Below are 12,798 nucleotides of genomic sequence, written 5' to 3' on the forward strand. Positions count from 1 at the left end.
CACAGCAAGTGAACGGCCTACCACAGCTTTAGCGGGCAGCTTCAAAGACCTGAATGCCCTCAGTTCTGACTAAGTGGCCAGGTACAAGGGCAGGCTGACCTCGGCTTGACGTGTCCCTTTGTTTTCTGGTGGGAACCCTCCTCAACCTGTGCGCTGGGAAGCACATGCCTGTGCTAACAAACCCCATCTCTTCTATGTTGTGACCACTTCCCACTTCTGCACGGCCTTTCAGCAGCTCTCCCTGATGCTAAATGTTGTGTATTGCCCCTCACAAAGTTTAGCACATTAAAAATTAGGCTGCTAACCTTCCTGTGCATGCTGTAATGCTTTCCAACCTAACGCACGTCTAAATGCAAGAAGTTAAATTCAGACCTAAAAAAGAGGAAATGCTGGACCCATCCCTGGCAGATCTGGCATTTATGTAAGCAAAGCCCACAGAGGCTCCATCTCCGGTGGGATTAACACAGAGCAGCCTGGCTGTCAGCAAACATCACCTCCCCACAAAGATGAAGGAGAGAAGAGTGTGCAGAAGCAAAGGGATGACTCAGAGCAGAGCTGGTTGCAGCCACAGCATTCGGTTCTATAGCAAAACCCCAACCAGCAGCACAGGCAGCCCTGCACATGTGCTGCTGAGCTCCAGCTGCTTCCCATTAGTGATGGTCCTGAGGTGGGAGATGGTTATAAATGTGCTGGGGTAGGAGAGGGTTGTTTGTAGGGTGGCTGGTGGCTTCTTGGGAGTGTCTCTCTGCTTTTACAGCTGTATGTAAAGGGAGGAGTGTTTTGTGGTTGAGAAGTTTAAGAGTTAGAAAGGTGAAGGGTGGGCTGTAGTGCCTTGTTCTGGGGTCTGGTGATTCACTCTTTGTGATGGAGTGGTGGGTGAAGCTCCCCTTGAGGCTCACTGGGAAAGGCCAGTGATTTCTGAGCTGTATCTGACTTGCACTGACAGGATGAAAGCCCTGTTATAGTTATGTGAGAAGTAGCTGGGTAGGGTTATATGTGGGGATTTGGGGATATTCCTTTATTTATGCAATTGAATGCCAGTTTTGTGTGTTCTATGCCCCTGTGTGTAAAAGGCTAGGGATATAGACACAGGGAGCAAGGCTGTTAAGCTGGTCTAGGTGAGGAAGGGGGCAGCTAATCTGCCTATGTAAGTAATGCTGTCTTTCTCTGTTTCTGCTCTTCTCCATCCACCAGGCAGGCCAGGGTCCACTCTATCAGCTCTATTTCATATGGTGGAATGGATGACTGGGAGAACAACGACGACTTCATTCAGAGGCTGGATTTTTCCAGCTGTGGAGAAGAGGGTGAAGACAGAAGCATTAATGAGGAGGACACACTGAGTTCCAGCCCAATCAAGAGCCATGACTTCCAGAAGTGGAGCAGTCCTTTCCCTGCAACTCCTCATAGGAAGTTCAGTGAGATTTTCCTGAGCAAGACCAAATCCTGGGTGAGCCCTACCCTAAAGTCCTCCCCAGGTGTGAGCAGGCCCCGTGGCAATGCAGAGACACCGCTGCACATCACTTGGAAGAAGCTGCAGCTCTGTGACACCCCACACACTCCCAAGGTACTGATGTGCGTTTCTGTGTCTGAGCAGGTAGAGGCTGTGTGTGTAATATGGGAGATCTGCTGCTTGCTCTATGGGAAGTAGGTTTGTGGGTGTGTAAATCCTTGCTGGCCTTCTACTCTTCCATTAGAAACTGGGCCCACGGGCTCCTTAACTGATTATTTTCTAAGTGTGAATAGAAACCCATGAGTGGGAGCAGGTTCCTCGACACTTTCCAAGTTGTTGTTGTTGGAATTAATTAATTGGTACTGATTCAGCATGAGCTTAAAAAAAAAAAAGAAGAAAAAAAACCAACAACCAAGCAGCCATTTGCCTTAGCTGTTTAATCCCTCCTGCTCTGCATAATGGACTGGGCACACGCAGCATCTCTGTAGGCAGTGTGCACAGTGCTCCCAGAAGGATCGATATATCTCTTTGAGGTGCTAGTTATACAGGGGCCAACTTGGATGTGAGCAGCTGCCCTCACTGTCTGTTCTGTTCGGCCCATCTTTGGATACAAGTGGCGTTTTCTCTTGAGGAAGCTGGAAATGCTGCTGGGCTGTACTTTGTCTGGTGAAGCCAGAACTCCTCCTGTCAGCTTGTTGTTCATTGATGCTGCTTCTATGTGCATGGAACTGAGCTGCCCAGGGAATCTGGGGAAGGCAGAACTTTGCTCACAGGGTAACAGATCAACATGTGCTTGTGAAGGAAGATCTACCCGTCTTCCTCTGTACAACTTTTATGTGCAAGTTATGTACAGTTCTGGCTTCTTGAGAGTATGTCCTCAGCCCCCTATTTTCTTTGAAATGTCTTGTGCGAAATACAATATAACTGATGCTGTCTTCTGTAAGCACAAGTGTGGACTCAAAGCCAGTTTCTGTGTTCCTAGATAACTTCTGTTGTGTGTGCTGGCTTCTAGCACTCAAGATTTGCAATGCCATGCAGCTCTTACAGACCGTTAGTATTTCTGAGCTATGATTTGACTCGTAGCCACCAAAGCATTTTGGTTTGTCTCCCTCAAGAAACCTGGTTATGTGGACAGAAGGATGGCTTTAACACCACATGTGACTATGCAGCCATATAGGCTCAGAGCAGTGCCTTGTCTCTTTTAAGGGGGAAGTGACTCTAAAGGGCCTTGCTCCAACAATTTCCTGCAATGGTCCTTTATGAAATCTTTCTGAATCTCACACTGAAATAGGTGAGAGGCCTAGCATTGCCTTCCAGACCAGATGCACTGCTGGTAATGTGTGTGCTTTCAGTGTTTGCTTCTGTATTCAGCACCACTGTTTGCTGGATGCTTCAAGATATGCTTGTAGGCCTCTTAACAGCAGTTGCACCAAATCAGCAGGTTTTGTTCATGTTCTGGGAGAAGTGTCTTTGTTTCTTAGTCTACTACAAAAGACAGGCTCTGGATGGCCTAAATCTGCATGCAGAGGTGGCTGACAGTGTTGATTTTGGAACATTTGAAAGAAAAAGGGAAAGAACAGAGCCACAACTGCAAACAGAGGAGCACTGAGGCCCTAGGTAGACTGCGTGGCAGAGTAGGCAGACAGTCACATTTTATGAGCTTACTCAGTCCTCAAAACTGCTCCAGCTAATTATGGTAGCTGCCTTGTTTTATAGTGAATGTTAGCAGCTACTCTCAGTGATGTTAGTAGGTCTGTCACATGTTGAAATAGAGCCCTAGTAGAGCAGCTGGTAACTGCATGCATACATGCATATGTAACTACATAGCCACAAGCCTACAGAGCTTCAGCTTGATGGGTAAGTAGTACTTGGCTTACTTGGCCATATATGGCTTTTAAGGCATCCATATGCAGAGCTTTTCCAACCAAGAGCATGGGTGTATAGGTTGGACCTTGATGAAATGATTGAGAGAAACTTCAGGGCTACAGTAAATCAGTGGCTGCACTTGTCAGCACCGTGTTGAAACAGAGGGATGTCCCAGAAGTAACTATATCAAAGTACAACATCAGTAGGTGGATGCACTCTACTGTGTGACTTCTTTACTGTGTAACTTTTTTAGTTCCAGTTATGACTCTGGAGCCATGTCTTCACCCATGAAACTAATCTGTTGGACCAAAAAGACTGATATCTTGATCCTCACAGTGGGGAGTTTTTGATTAGCAGCCTGTTTTTAAGAGCTTTTTTTAACTGGGTGAAAGGGATGTGGTAAGAGCCCCTTTAGAAACAAGTCAAATCCAGATGGAATCATGAGACCTGTGTCAAAAAAGCTTCTCTTAGGCCAGGGTTTTAGACAGGTAGCCTGGAACTTAGTGGCCTGTCTTTATGGAAAGGTAAACTAAAGATCCTGAAGTTCTGAAACTGTAGTTTTTCTTCTCAAGAGAAACAGTTTTCTGGTCACGTTGCCAGCAGCCATATCTAAATATTTCCAGTAACTTCCCCATAGAGATGCTGCTTACCACTGGGGACTGGAAGGGAATTTGGGTGGTGCCCCAGCTCACTTTCCTGACAAACCTGTCCTGATTGAACTGATGCAGCAGTCCAGGCTTGACAGAACTGGGTCTTGTGTTGATGCAACTATGGTGCAATTTCTGTGGCTCTGTAGGTGGAGAAGGTGAATGGTTGGTTCCTCTTGAGCTTGTGGAAGTGGCTCTGCAGCCTGGAGAGCAGCAAATGGTCTGAAAAGGTTTAGTGAAGGACTCAACTCTTTATGGAAGGAGAAGAAAATTTAGGACTCGGTGTTGTAGGGTTGTAGTGATTCAACTACTCTGAGATGAGTTTCCTTTGATTTGCAGGACAGCACTGATTTTATTCTGACTTTGTGGCAACAAAATTATCTTGCTGGCTCATTTACTGCTCTTTCTTCCTATCAGAGCCTGTTATCAAAGACAGCTTTTCCTTCACCTGGGGCAAAGGTCCCACCCAAAGGCTTCAGACATCTGAGATTTACTCCTGGTGCTGACTTGGATGACTCTACCCAAGCTTCTCTTGTCAACATTAATCCCTTTACACCAGAGTCATACCGACAAATGCTCTTTCTTCCTAATGGCAAGCGGAAATCCAGAGAGATGTAAGTGAACTGCTCATAAATAACATGTGGGAAGGAGTTAGTTTCAACAAGACAAGTAGTGAAGGATACATTTATTTTTTAGTATCCAGTATTTGCTAGCAATGAATTACTTCAGTAATAATATATTCAGTGATACATGTAGACTCCTCTAAACTTCTGTTACAGAAGGAATCCTGATCTAAGAGGCCAGGTAAAACAGGAGCTACCTACTAAGGTGAGTGCCTCTGTATAATCCCCCCCTCAATGTGATCATAAGATGCTTACCAAGTCTTGGTACTTGGTGGAACTTACTTAGTCAACTATTGGGGTTTAAATTACTGTGTGACAGAGGATGGGGTACCTGTAATAGAAAGATTCTGAGCTGAATGTCTGATGTTAACACCTGAAATAGCAGACTTGGAAATGATTCCTCAAGGAAACCTGTGCCAAAGCAGATTTGAAACTTAGAAAAGTAATCCTGAATCTCATCCATTTTAGTCTGTAGGTCATATAATGGTTTGGGTTCCTTGAGGGGGAGAGTAATTACTGTATTTCTATATTACTGCATTACTCTAAATAGTGACTGTACCTATGTGGTTTGAAGGAGCAGGTGTATTGCTGTAGCTATGAATTGGTGTACTGAGCATAATTGGATGGGAATGCAATATAGTTTCTATATTAATAATAATATATAGACCTATGCAGGGTAATCTGAATGATTTTGATGTGGATGAGTACTGAAGGCTGAAATTCAATTGCAGTAGTTGTAATGGCAAACTCCTGAAATGAGGGAGCAAATTCCTGAATGTCCCTCAGTAGGCAAATATCTTCTTGCTGTAGGTCTTGTCAGATAAGCCAATTGTAGAATACCCCAAGTAGTGTTTCATGCAGTTAGCAAACTTGGCCACTGTGGACAACAGACTTATAAGAAGGCTGAGGTACAGAAGAAGGGATTCTTCTGTGAGTCCAGCAGATCTAAAGAAAGCCTGGCTCCTACTATGACTTAAGTGATAATATCAGTAAATGCAGAGCTACCTAGATTCATGGCCCTGTATAACTTTGATATATTAAGTCTGGAAAACAAGTTTTGACCAGCTGAAAATCCCACTCTGACCATTTGGCTATAACGAGGCTAGTTGTGATCAATGTGAATCTGGCACTCCACTGAAGCTTTGGTGATTATGGAAAATGAGCTTGGCATACCCTAGTTGAGCCTTTCCTGGATGATGTCCTTTGCTCACCTTCTGCGACTGGTCTTTGGGGTGGTCAGGAGAGGTGTGAAAAAGCATTCTGACTTCTCGCCCACCCCACCAAGGGCCTTCTTGTTCAGCTGGGCTGTCTGTGCATTTTTGGATCCTTCAGAAGACCTTGGTATACATTTCCTGCATCCATGGGACAGCAGACACTGTCTTAAAGCATAAAACCAAATTCTATGTCTATTGCAAAAGTTTTGCTGTGAAACCTCTGTGGCAGGGTGTGTTGGCCTGGCTATGTGGGGCAAGGAGCAAGGTTGAGTGTGCCCCTGGCCAGCTGGCAGAGCTGGGCCCTGCTATCTTTACTTCTCCACTTCTCATCCTTCTGGCTTCTGGAAAGGAAGTAAAGTCCAAATCAGCTCTGTATTCAGGTGAGGTAAAAATCTCAGCTTTCCTGAGCGGCATCTTTAACCAGGTATTTCCTGTGCATTTTGTTCACTGTAACTGTGAAACACTTAGGGTCACTTGAAGAATAATGATGCCCTCTAGTCGAGAAAACTGGTATTGCAGAAAACCCGTAGCAGGTGTAATACACAACTGTAGCTTCTCTAGGATGTGGCATTTGGAGCTGTTAATTTAGAAGAATGTCTCAGTTTGTTACTTACTTACTAAAACATTATTCTTGCCTTCATTTTAATCATAACTGAAACAAAACTGTGTACTAGAAGCATATTTATTTCCTGAACTATGTATATCCTGAATACGTAGCTGTCTTACAAAATTCAGCCAGCTGTGAAGAACTGCTGTCTCACATGGACCACATCTTTCTGGCTGGGGGACCAGCTCCTCCCTTTAAGGTCATGTTGCAGTCTAGCAGGAATCACAGCAGTGGTTTATGTGGAAACTAATGTGGAATGTGAGTCTTTGTCCCTTTAAGGGATGTAGAGGGATGATGGGAATTCACCTAGTCTAGTCTCTTGTTCACTTCAGGCTCCACTACTGCTTTTTTTTCTTTGCTTATCTCACCTGCTGGTAAACATCACTCTACAAGCAGTATCAGCATCTTCTATTTCTCTGCTGATTGTTACTGTAACAATGTTCCAGCTGTTCTGCAGGCTTTTATCCCTTGGTAAATAAGTGGCTCTCGGTGAGGAAATAGCTGGGAATACGAACACTCAGACCTGCTAAAGTACAGTCAGTCAACAGCTGTTGCTTCAAACCTAATGAGAGCCTGAGCTGGTACAGAATGTTCTTGCTGCAGGCAACTTTGACTGACAGCATAAAGCAGGTTTTATGTAGCTGGGGTAGTACCAGTTTCTCCTGAGGTCTGAATATTTGATAGCTCTCATTTAAACCCAAGCTCAGTGCCTGAGTGATGGATGCAGCGGTGCTGAACTTCCACATATCACAGCTGGTAACAAGTCTTCCCAGGTCTGCAGTAGCTGAGCAAAAGGCAAATACTGTTTCTGCAGTTCTTCCCTGTTTGACTCCATCTGTTTTGGATGTAGGAACTGGACAGAGCTGCCAAGAGAAGGGATATGATGGTAGTAATCCAAGGTACACACAGCCAACTAAACTGCTTCCTTAGTCCTTAGCTGCAGTTTCTAACCCTATGATTAGAATAAATGAATCTCGACTGATCCGGACCAAGGTGGTCTTTGTTAGGTGGCCAGAAGGACTACAAAATCTTGAAGTGGATGATGATAGCAGTTGAAAGGCTGCATGCGTGTGGAGGAAGCTCAGGATGGGAAAGGGAGCAAAGTGGGTATTTTGTATGGATGAATGATTCAAGGCTCTAAAAACGTGACAGGTATCTGAGTCTTTCTCATACTGCTGTCTCTGCTGTACTTATGACCTTCTAGAGATGTCATCTGAAAGACAGCAATATGGTTTCCCGCTACCAGAAGGAATTCCTGGAACTAGAGAGGATTGGTGTAGGGGAATTTGGTTCCGTCTACAAATGTATCAAGCGCCTTGATGGATGTGTTTATGCCATCAAACGTTCCAAGAGGCCTCTGGCAGGATCCTCGGATGAGTGAGTGTGCTAGCTGAAGTGATGGACATGTTCTTGGGAGGTGTGATGGGGAAGGAGGGAGTGTGAATCTAAAGGTATCTGAGGAGTGGTGGGAGCAAAAACTGGCTGCTGTTTAAATAAGAGGTGGGAGGGTGAAGAAAGATACCATTTTAGGGCAAATGAATACAAATGTCTAAGAGAGGAGAAGCTACGTGCACTATAAAGTGATATGTCACCTTACCCAAACTTCTTATTCCCCATGCAGACAGTCTGTCCTTAAAGCAGCTGTTAAACCACTTATTTGTGGTATTGGCCTACCTCACAGCCTGTTTGCATCCATATTGACCACCTAGTGTTAATCTGTATCTTGGTGTGCTGAAGCAATGTATTTTCTGCTTTAATAGAAGACTTGTTCAGTAGTACTTGTATTGGCAGCTGCTTGACAAGCTTGAGGTATTCCTGAATATCCATTTAAAGGCTTTGCTTCAGCAGCTGTGAGTCAGTCCATCTGCCAAAATCCCCAAGTCCAAAACATCTCTGCTTTCCCTCTCCCAAGTCAGGCTATCAACCAGAACTCATTTTATGGTTCCACATGGTACCCTGTCACCAATGCTTTTTCTGTGTGCTTCTCTAGGCAGCTGGCATTGCGTGAGGTTTATGCTCACGCGGTCCTTGGACACCACCCCCATGTTGTGCGCTACTACTCAGCATGGGCAGAAGATGATCACATGATCATACAAAATGAACACTGTAATGGTAAGAGCTGGGGTGTTTTAAAGGCTGAGATCAATGTATCTTATGTTAACATCTTGGGTAGGAGAAAGGGCTCAACAGCCTTAGGGGATTGGAACTAAGCTATGGGTTGAACTCACGCTGCAGGCAGAGCAGAACACTCACCTGGATTTGCCCTGGACATGTATTTGGTTAGGAGATGCTGGAAAAGATGCTTCTGGCTATCAGAGTAGCTGTGAATGCCAGTGTGTAGTTATCCTTGCTCAAATGCTACCTCAGGCTGGGAACTATGATAAGTAGTGATGGCTGTTTAGAGTAGTAATTGTAAATTTGGTGCAGGTACCAGTTAAACATGGGGACCAATGTCTACTAGTGGCTGTAAAGCTGAGACTAAAGGAGAAGTGGTGAAAATAAAGATGATGGGAGAGGAAATGATATTTTCTTAGTCCTGTGAAATGGCCAGTCAACAATGACAGCCACAACTTGCCTGCTTCTTGTCAAACGTTGCATTCCTTAATCACATCTGCTACTCAGAGCTCAATTTCCTTGCTCTAAACACAGTGCTCTACCAAGTCTTTGAATCTCTGACTGTTCTCTTCTAGGTGGGAGTCTCCAAGATGTGCTTCTGGAAAATGCGAAGCATGGCCAGTATTTCCCCGAAGCAAAGCTGAAAGAAATCTTGTTACAAGTTTCCATGGGACTAAAATACATCCACAACTCCGGCCTTGTGCACTTGGATATCAAACCTAGTAAGTGTAGCACTCTTCCTCTACCCTCTGAGAACTTCCCTTTCCATGCTCTGTGACCCTGCTGGTGGACTACTTACCGTGTTCTAAAGGGAAGAGGTTTTTTCCCTAGACAGTGAATGTGTCTTGTGGATTTTTAAACTTTCCACCACTGCTGCTGTAAATCTGAACCTTCTGCAACAGTTGGTATCATTTGACTTGTCTTGTGATCTCCGTAATTCATGGGAATAGCTGCCACTACCGGAGGAGCTGGTAGGACTGCGAAGAGGAAGTCTTCCTTATTTGCTACTGTTTTGTTGTACGGTGCTTGATCTTTGTGAGAGCTGGTGCGAGAAGTGAATATTTGTTCTGTACCTACCCCAAGGGATTACATTTCTGCAAGAATAGTGAAATCTTTCTTCTTTGTGCAGCTGAGCATGGGTATATCCATGGCAGGATTCCCTCCACAGTCATGTGGTTAGATCCTCATAGTGGGTGCTTTGTCCTGCTGAAATCCTGTTCTTAGCATGGGGAGCAGAAGGGGACGGCGGTAAAGGTGATTACAATAGGTAATTCTATGAATAAGATGGGACAGTTTTCTGCTTCTGATTAGGCAGGAAGCATGCTCATAGCTTGGTCTGCGAAGCATATATAGATTTACAGATGGGTTTTCTACAGAATTGTCTGGCTGTTCAACTGATAGTTGCTAAACTTCTCTTGTCCTGCAGGTAATATCTTCATCTGTCACAAACTGGTAGTTGAGGGCCAAGCTGGACAGGAAGAGAGTGACAGTGATGATGAGTTCTCTTCTGGTGTGATGTATAAGATCGGTAGGTTTTTAGCTCACTTTACAACTACCTTACCTTTAATGTTGTCAGCTTCTGCTTGATGTTGCTCTGTCCTGGTTGCTGAAGGGGTTTCTATACAGAACTGTTAGTGTCATCCTAAATAACTCTTGTACTCGCCAGAATTAATTCCTCTAAAGCAACAAGCTTGTTTTCCGTGCCCAGATTTCTGTTTAGAAGCAGGTTTCCTTTCTTTTGGTAGCTCTGTTGGTACCCTCTGGAAAGCAGGATTGTACTGATTATTTCAGTTTGCTCTCAGTCATTCCTTTCGTTGTTTGGTTTTTCTTTTTAGGTGACCTTGGCCATGTGACATCAATAGCAAACCCTCAAGTGGAGGAAGGAGACAGACGGTTTTTGGCCAATGAGATTTTGCAGGAGGTAATAAGTTGCTGATGGGATGGCTTGGAGAAGAAGGTTGTGGGCAAGTAGAGAGCGATCAACTGTAGTTATGGCAAGGAATGTGCCAGAATCATGACTTATCTCCTTTTTCCCTCCATTGGGTCTAGCTGTGAAATTGGCCAGGCTAACTTAATTGGGGAAAAAAGTGTTGTCCTAACATAGTGTCCTAGTGTTGGGTGTTGTCTTAACATACTTCATATTGCTTCAGAAGCAAGTTTAGGTTAACACAACTATTTTAGCTGCTAGGGATAAGTTGGATAAACTTTTAGAGTCCATTTCACGTTACATATCCAGTTGAAGTGAATCTGCTGCTTTTTGAGCTGATATCTCAGCATACCTCTGTTCAATATAACATTCTCTGTATAACTGTTCCTCTTCTTTCTGCAGCAATACTTCCATTTGCCAAAGGCGGACATCTTTGCCCTGGCACTCACAATAGCTCTGGCAGCAGGTGCAGGACCACTGCCTCACAATGGGGCCATGTGGCACCACATCCGCAAAGGCAATATCCCATCAATCCCTCAGAAGCTTCCCAATGGCTTTATTGAACTCCTCAAGGTGAGGCAGTAGCCTTAACAGGAAAGAGGTTTTTCCAGGTGGCATATGACAGAAGGACCTGTAAACCCTGACCTTTGCCTTCTAGCTCATGATCCATCCTGACCCAATGGAAAGACCCTCTGCCACAGCTCTTACTAAGCACCCAATCCTCCGTCCTTCACTTGGAAAAGCTATGCAGCTCCAGAAGCAGCTAAATGTGGAGAAGTGTAAGACTGCCATGCTGGAAAGGTAGGGCTTGTGTGAGGCCATGAGGGGGGGAGAAGACAGATTTGATCAGCTGAGCAAGTGCTGATGATCAGACTTGAATGCAGGGAGGTAATGTTGGGAGATCCAACAGCAGAAATACCCAGTCAGCTACAGTGCCTGGATCTACAAGGATGTCAGGGCTGTATCTAGACATTCATAGTGCCAATGCATCTGTAGTTCATCTGTGGCTTTTGGATTCTGGTTGAATTAGAGCAGTGAAATTGCACACCTACTGCAGTCATGCATGATGGCCCATGCTGGTACAATATGCAGGCAGATGAATTGATGCTGAGCTGAGATGCTGAACCACTAGGTGGTTGCAGACACCCTCTTCCTATGCTCTCTCAGTGCTGTTGGCAGTGATGTTTTGAGATACAGGGATAGCTGCACCTCCCCTCTTGTTACAGTATTCAGCTGGGAATAGGTTTACAGAGTAGAAAGAACACATGCTCTGGGAGAGTGGCAAGAATCAGGGAAGAAAGGCAAAGGAGAAGAAACATGCTGCCTTTATTAGATATCTGCTGCATGGTGGAACTGAGTTCCAATCAGTGCCATTCCAATTGAAAATACCTGAAGCACTGTGAAGGAGAAGACCTACCCAGGGACACTTCATTACAGCATTGGTCTGAGTGTTTTTAGCTGACCTCATGTGCTGATTACTTAAGTAAACCTTGACAGTTGATTCTGTCTGCAGAGGTAATCACAGTGAAACAACTTCTAATTTTCCAGATCATTGCTGGTAAAGTCAACACTCAGCAGTACTGTGGTAACTCTCCTATGCAAGGCTGTTCAAAGCCTTCTACAGCTGATGGGCATTTGTGCATGGTATAGCTTACTTCCCTTCCATCTCTTCTCTTGCAGGGAACTAAAAGCAGCTCGCCTTGCCCAGACCCTCATGAAGGATAAGCCCTTAGGAAATGCCAACTTACAAGAGTCTGAGTCCTCTCTAAAGAAGAACAATAAGCGCCTGGTGGGAGGGAAGAATTGTCGTTCATTTAGCTTTACTGTGGGTTACTGAACTTCTGTTGTTTGAAAGGCTCTGACTGCTGAATAACACTGAGAACGCAGGCTCTGCACAGACCAATGCCCCATGCTAGCTCTCCTTGTGATATTTTTTTGTTCTCTCATTAACAGTGGTGAGATACTGGCTGAGGAAAGGGAAGAATAACGAGCTCTCAAGTGTAAGATGTGATTTAAGAATATTTTCCTCAGTATTGATATTTTCTTGTGTAACTGGTCTTGTTCTAAACTAAGAATAGTTCTGCCAAATAAGAAGGATGGCATTTCCTCTACTTTCCTTTGTTTAAATGGACACTGATCTTTATCTTCTTACCACTGACTTCCCGTATATCTTTAGAAGGAAGACAGCGTGTCCTGCTGGTCCTTAGCAGTGAGGCAGTTGAAACAGTGGTTTAGTGTTCCATGTGTTTGGAGGCAGACCTGTTACACAGCAGTCCTGGTGGACTTGGGATGCATTGGGAGTGGTATTTCATTGAGGGAGCCAAGAGTAAGCTGCTTTCAGTTAAGGAG

The 12,798-nt window shown here is 44.6% G+C and overlaps 1 protein-coding gene across 1 annotated transcript; it reads left to right on the forward strand.

The window, feature by feature from the left end:
- The first annotated feature begins 717 nt into the window (after nucleotides 1-717).
- Nucleotides 718-12,292, forward strand: WEE2 (WEE2 oocyte meiosis inhibiting kinase). Its single transcript, XM_072361527.1, has 12 exons — nucleotides 718-759; nucleotides 1,195-1,564; nucleotides 4,381-4,577; nucleotides 4,743-4,791; nucleotides 7,612-7,784; nucleotides 8,398-8,519; nucleotides 9,098-9,244; nucleotides 9,949-10,050; nucleotides 10,358-10,443; nucleotides 10,852-11,022; nucleotides 11,108-11,250; nucleotides 12,130-12,292. The coding sequence occupies exons 2-12, from the start codon at nucleotides 1,238-1,240 to the stop codon at nucleotides 12,284-12,286; spliced, it is 1,674 nt and encodes a 557-aa protein (XP_072217628.1). The 5' UTR covers nucleotides 718-759; nucleotides 1,195-1,237; the 3' UTR covers nucleotides 12,287-12,292.
- The last annotated feature ends 506 nt before the right edge of the window (nucleotides 12,293-12,798 follow it).

This window comes from Excalfactoria chinensis, chromosome 1 (assembly GCF_039878825.1).
Source record: "Excalfactoria chinensis isolate bCotChi1 chromosome 1, bCotChi1.hap2, whole genome shotgun sequence".
NCBI classification, from domain to species: Eukaryota; Metazoa; Chordata; class Aves; order Galliformes; family Phasianidae; genus Excalfactoria; species Excalfactoria chinensis.